The sequence below is a fragment of the Hyaena hyaena genome, unplaced genomic scaffold, assembly GCF_003009895.1.
Source record: "Hyaena hyaena isolate Hyena2069 unplaced genomic scaffold, ASM300989v1 scaffold_113, whole genome shotgun sequence".
Taxonomy (NCBI): Eukaryota; Metazoa; Chordata; class Mammalia; order Carnivora; family Hyaenidae; genus Hyaena; species Hyaena hyaena.
The window spans coordinates 2,579,077-2,585,076 of record NW_024080745.1 but is presented as its reverse complement, the minus strand read 5'-3'; the positions used below and the strand labels follow the sequence as shown (position 1 = coordinate 2,585,076).

General features: G+C 36.0%; 1 protein-coding gene across 4 annotated transcripts in view; it reads right to left on the bottom strand.

The window, feature by feature from the left end:
* Positions 1-391: 391 nt before the first annotated feature.
* The window catches only part of METAP2 (methionyl aminopeptidase 2), a 28,664-nt gene continuing 23,055 nt past the window's right edge, over positions 392-6,000 (bottom strand). For all 4 annotated transcript variants that reach the window (XM_039236578.1, XM_039236580.1, XM_039236579.1 and 1 more), the window contains 6 exons: positions 5,746-5,927; positions 4,813-4,907; positions 4,453-4,549; positions 1,977-2,080; positions 1,362-1,477; positions 392-659 (listed from right to left, as the gene is read on the bottom strand). In XM_039236578.1, coding sequence (XP_039092509.1) covers positions 407-659; positions 1,362-1,477; positions 1,977-2,080; positions 4,453-4,549; positions 4,813-4,907; positions 5,746-5,927 — 847 coding nt within the window. In that variant the 3' untranslated portion in view covers positions 392-406. The remainder of the gene's footprint in view (positions 660-1,361; positions 1,478-1,976; positions 2,081-4,452; positions 4,550-4,812; positions 4,908-5,745; positions 5,928-6,000) is intronic.

The window sequence follows — 6,000 nt, the reverse complement described above, 5'->3', positions numbered from 1 at the left end:
GATTCCAGGAAGGTTAAAAAGCAATATCAGAGGGTATAGGTGCAGAACTGGATGTAGTCATTCAGAGCATTCAATTAAGAATATGGCAATATAAATATCTGAAAAGCATCTCTTCTTAGGTATTCAAAACAAAAAAATGTAGAAGTCATTCCTAACTAATTTGAGCTTTATAGCATTTCCTAGACAGGAAAAACAGTTAACATTTGGAAATCCTGAAAGCTTTTTCCTTGGCTAATTACATTAGATGGTTTGCATTTGATCAAAGTCCTTCCTTCCTTTTTAAACATGGATAAAAGCATTACATAGGTCCACTGTTAAACAAACAACATGTTGCAAATTAATTCTGGTATATGTATTCCAACAAAGCTTAGAAAATAAAAGATGTTGAGGTGGCTTTGGACTAAGTTTAATAGTCATCTCCTCTGCTGACAACTTCTTTACACGTTGGACGCAACAGTATGGTATGTTCAAACTGTGCCGTATATGATCCTTTAATGTCACATAATGGTGGATATGGATCTACAATGCCCAAGTCACACAGATTCTTCAGAGCCATCAAGTATTTACTTTCTCCCAGGCGATCCAGCCATCTGCGGCAGAAGGCAAGGGTGCCAAAGTTTTCATTGATGACATTTAACAAGTGTTTCGTTCTTGGAAGCCTAAGAGGAGAAAATCCAAAATTAACAGATGGCTAAAAAGTTACCAACTCATTTTCCCCATTAAGGAAAACTCATATGGTAGCTGTGGTTTTACTCAGTAATTAACTTCAAAAAACTTTTGTTGCCTCTTTCAACATTCAAAAATCAGAATGTACAACAGCCCCATACCTAATTATAGATGGCAGCTGAACGGGAGCCCTGCTGAAGACTATCTTACGTGTTTACTTATGAGTCTACACACGTGTGTGTTAAATTCCCAGTAGAGACTCATTGACAGTATTACGGTGCTCATTTCCTTTTTTTTACATCAAGCTGAAAGACCTGCACATAAAGGAGGTATAAATCTATCCTTCAACCATCTTCTTCAAAAAGTTTAAGGGGGAAATAAAGGTAAAAAAAAGAAAGTTATCAATAGGAAAATATTAAGAACAAAAACCTAGAAATGCCAGCAAAATGATTCTCTCTGAAAGTATTACAATTATTAGAAACTGGATCTGAAGAGAATACTTGTCTATATCACTTTCATCTCAGTTAAGATTTTTAAGGCCAATTTCCTTGTTGTATTATAAAAATCCACACAGCTTACTGGTAGGCTATAGAATTGTACATTAATGAATGTATCACTGTGAATGTCACATTTTTTAAAATGCTACCAGCTGGGAAAAGAAACTTAATACTCATATAAAAACAACAGTTTCTTACCTAATTGGCACATGTCCAACATCAAAATTTTTCATATAATGTGAACATTCCATATCATCATGAACAACACCTTTTCCTGTGCTTCCAAAGGTTTCAATGGCATATACTTCTCCTTCCTAAATAATATGTAAGGTCAAGGGGACAGAAGAAAAATTCAGAATTAAAACTGCCATTTGTTAACTTCAGGCTGAGGTATTATTTACTTCATGTAAGAAACATGAAACAACCCCTGGCAGTCATTATCCACCCCTTCCCTGCTTTATCTCCTTAACACTTTTTAGTCTATGTTATCCTATTAGAATGTAGGCTTTATACAGGTAGGGAATTTTATTTTGTTCACTACTACATCCTCAGTGACTACTAAAGAAACTGGCACCTAAGAGATGCTTAGTAAATATTCATTAAGTGTTGAATGAACAATCCTTTGACATACCCAAGTTCTACAGCTGGAAGCCCTGGCCTAACCAGATACAATTTGCATACTCACACACACCAGTACAGATGGCAAGTTAACTCTGCTCAACATACCAAATACTCAACCATTATTAACTTTAGTTTGGAAAAAAAAAAATCAAAATGCTTCACAATAAACACTTGTATGTATGGCATACATACCTCCATTCTGGTAGCCTCTCCTCCTTTCACGATGGGCACTGTTTTCCCAGCATGTATTCTATATGGCCCAATTGAATGTCCATTTAGGTTACGGATTGGTTTCACTGGCATAATAGGAAAATCGTTATTCGAGGATTTCAGAAGCACAAACAGATCTCTTGCCTTTCTGACACAGAGTTCAAGCACTGATTTAAAAATGATATGGCACTACTAAATAACTTCACATTGGCATAGTTAAACTAGAAAACTAGTGGAAAAGATGTTAATTGCAATATATTAAAAACTAGAAGGGAGTAAAGGGAGATGATGAGAAAAGAATAAACTATGTGATGAGGTAACAATGGGGGTCCATCTAAGGAGGTATTGTTTTTTGTTCATTTTTGAAGTTTTAATTTTTTTTTTTTCTAAGTAATATCTAAACCCAACATGGGGCTCAAACCCATAACCTCGAGATAAAGTCTCACACTTCTTGGACTGAGCCAACCAAGTACCCTTAAGGAGGTATTGTTAATAAAAAGTTATAAAATGCCATGTACACAATGATTACAAATATAAAAAATATTTTTATGGTTATGGACCAAAAGGTAATGTGAAAATGAGGATACTGTGTCAAAATGATAGGACATAAAACCTTACATTTTTTTTTTTTTTTCACAAACCAATTCATAGTTTTCTCTTCAGCTGACAAAGGGGCTGGACTTCCAGTCCTAGTGCTTGAAGATCCCAGGACAAAAAATGATTCTAGCAGGACTGCCACCAGGGTATAGAAAATTCCAGAGAGTTCTGGCCTATACAATAGGATGCATGCACCTCCCTTTCTCCCAACCCTTTGCAAACCCTAATTAAAATCTTAAAATTTACAATTATAGCACATTCCAAATGTTTATTATAAAAATCTAAACTACTCCAAGGTCCTGAGACCGACTACAGAATAATTTGTGGTACATTCACACAATGGAACACTACTCAACAATAAAACTGAAAGGTTGGGGATACACTGAACAACCAACAAAACAAAGAAAAAAGAACAACCACAATTATTACATACTGTTTTATTATTATATAGATCAAAGTTAAGCACAAACTGTTGTTTAAGGATGCATAGTTAGATAATAAAGACAAAGAAAAACAAATGTAAATACTTTAGCACTCAAGACAATGGTTTGCTAGAGGAAGACTGCTATAATTCAAAAGGGTATATAGTATTGAAGGGCCTTTGGAATGCTGACAATATTCTATTTCTCAAGGGAAAAAATGACATAGCTTTCACAATTGTTTAACTGAATCTTTATGTTGCGTGTATTTTCAGTAGTATTCCACAATAAAAATGGTGTAAAAAAATCTACCTCTGCAGTGCTAGAATTCTTAGTACGAGCTGCCTTTCTTTTAAGGCAGAATTAGGTAGCAAGGTTTTTTCAGCTCTACAACGAGACAATGACAATTACATTAATTGTACTGCACAAATTAAATGATTTGCACTGATGCTCACAGGATTAAGGACTTGTGAGCAACAAGGACAGACACCATCAGGTTGCAGAGGAAGAACACCTTCTGCAGTTGGTAGTAACACCGTAGTTTATCAGTATCAACAAGGTCACCCAAAGAATGCTAAATGATATGAATTTACTGAGGTCAAGGAGGCATGAATGTCCCTGCTCAGATGACTACAAGGGAGAGACAGGAATTGGTTAAAGGAAACATAGGAAATACTCCCTAAGAAAGTTATCAGAACAGCAGTTAGAGAACAGTGAGCACAGGGGCGCCTGGGTGGCTCAGTCGGTTAAGCGTCCAACTTCGGCTCAGGTCATGATCTCACAGTTCGTGGGTTCGAGCCCCGCGTCGGGCTCTGTGCTGACAGCCAGCTCAGAGCCTGGAGCCTGTTTCAGATTCTCTGTCTCCCTCTCTCTCTGACCCTCCCCTGCTCATGCTGTCTCTCTCTCAGAAAAAAATTAAAAAAAAAAAAAAAAAAAAAAAAAAACCAGCACAGATTAGGAAGGAGGACAGTGGTCAGACCCTGAGAGCTGGGAAAGCAGCACAAAGCACAGGTGATTCTGGGACTGTGTACCTAAGGCAGTGGCTGGGAAAGACCAAGAGACAAAGGGAATAAAGATTAAAGAAAAGACACACAAGGAATTAACTAGACTCTAAATTCTGAACTAAAAAAAAGGGCAAAAGGCTCATCAATGGACAAAGTTTCTAGCTTCTCTCCTGAGCCTCAACTTGACTTAGTCACAGAAAACCTGCATTTTGGCCAACCATGGATAAATCCCTGGGTATCTTATCAGCTATCACAGTAGCTTGGCAAGAGTTCCCACTTATAGTGACCACAGTCTTCCTAATATGAGGAAGTCAATTTCCCTGTTTTCCCTCTTTATATTCCTAGGAGATGAAGAAAGCATTCAACACTACTTTGCAAAATTAATTCTGCAAGAGGTCATATGTATTTTAAAATAATATACATTTTTAAAAAACATACCTTGATATGTCTTCCCATCTATTTCAACCTCATAGGATTCCATAACTTCTTGGATGGCCTCACCAACATCACACAGACGGACATCAATTCCAGCACACTAAAAACAAAATGACATATATACCTTGTTACTCAAAATACATAATTTTATTGCAATTTATTAGTATTCTAAAATAAAGGACAGTTAGATAAACTGCTTTGTATAGTATAACTTCCTTTATAAAAGCCTTTGGTATATCATACTACAATTGCCCACTTAAAACCCTAAAGGCAGTGGATCAGTCTTACATAACCCAAAGACCTTAAACAGTCTATAAAATGCTCAAAATATGTTGAATGAAATTGTGCTTCCAGTTCACATACCTTTATTCCAGTGTTAGTGGCATCTTTTACAGCTTTTAATAATGTATCATATTTGGGATTAAAAGTAACAGTAAAAGCACAGTCAATAATCCTACCTGAAAGAGAAAATTCTTCTTTAGTTGATATATCAGCTAGTCAATTTGTCTACTTTATTGCCATCTATTCTATTAGCCTGCCTAGTTAACAGGCAAATAAAATGATGGGTTCAAATGAAGGCAGCAGTCCTAGTACCTGGACAGCATTCACAATCAAAGTGAAAAAAAGTATAAATAAGTTATATAAAAGTTTCAGAATGCAAAGACTAATTCCAGGGTCAGTATGTAACATTTCAAGATAACACCAATACAGTACCAACCCAGGCAGATAAGCAAAAATACCAAAAGAAACAAATCAAAGAGAGAAAAACCTGGGGGACTAAGGAACAGTACTGTGGGCAGAGGAAATGTAGAGGTCTACAGACCTTCGTGCAGCTTTTGCAATTTAGCAAAACCTCAGGTAAGTACTTTATCTGAGCTTTATTTTTCTTACTTAAGTGAGATAAAAGGTACTCAACAAGGTTTGGGGGTAGAATTTAGATAAGGTAGCAAGTATACAAAGGTTAGTAAACTTAAAGGTTCTATGTTTTCTGTTGTTATAACGGATAAATTTCTGAAACAACATGAGGAGATAAAGAATATTAATTTCTTCTCATCTTGATACAAAGAGTTATAAACCTCAACCACCCAATGGTTTGCATTATACTCCATTTAATAGAATACTTAAAAGTAAATCTCAAAATCTGGCTCAACATAATTCTACTGAAAAGTGAGGGATAAAGAAGAAAATAAGGGAGTTCAAGTACTTGAGCCCCATCTAACAGAGGAAAGACTACTTTTGGGGGGTGGGGGAGGGGAAGCGGGAGGTAGGATTATGGGATTGTTTCCAAGAACTCACCACTTATATGTGTTCCAAAGTCTATCTTACAGATGTCATCATACTGTAATACTGTTGTGTCGCCAGCATTTGGAGTATAATGGGCAGCACAGTTATTAAGAGAACATCCAGTAGGAAATGCCAGGCCTGCATTTAATCCATTCTCTTTAATTAGTTTTCGTGAACAGTCTTCCAACTTTTCACTATTCAAAAAAAATATTTACATTTTTATACTTATAAACTTTAAATGTCATCAGGTCCAGAGAATAAACTAAA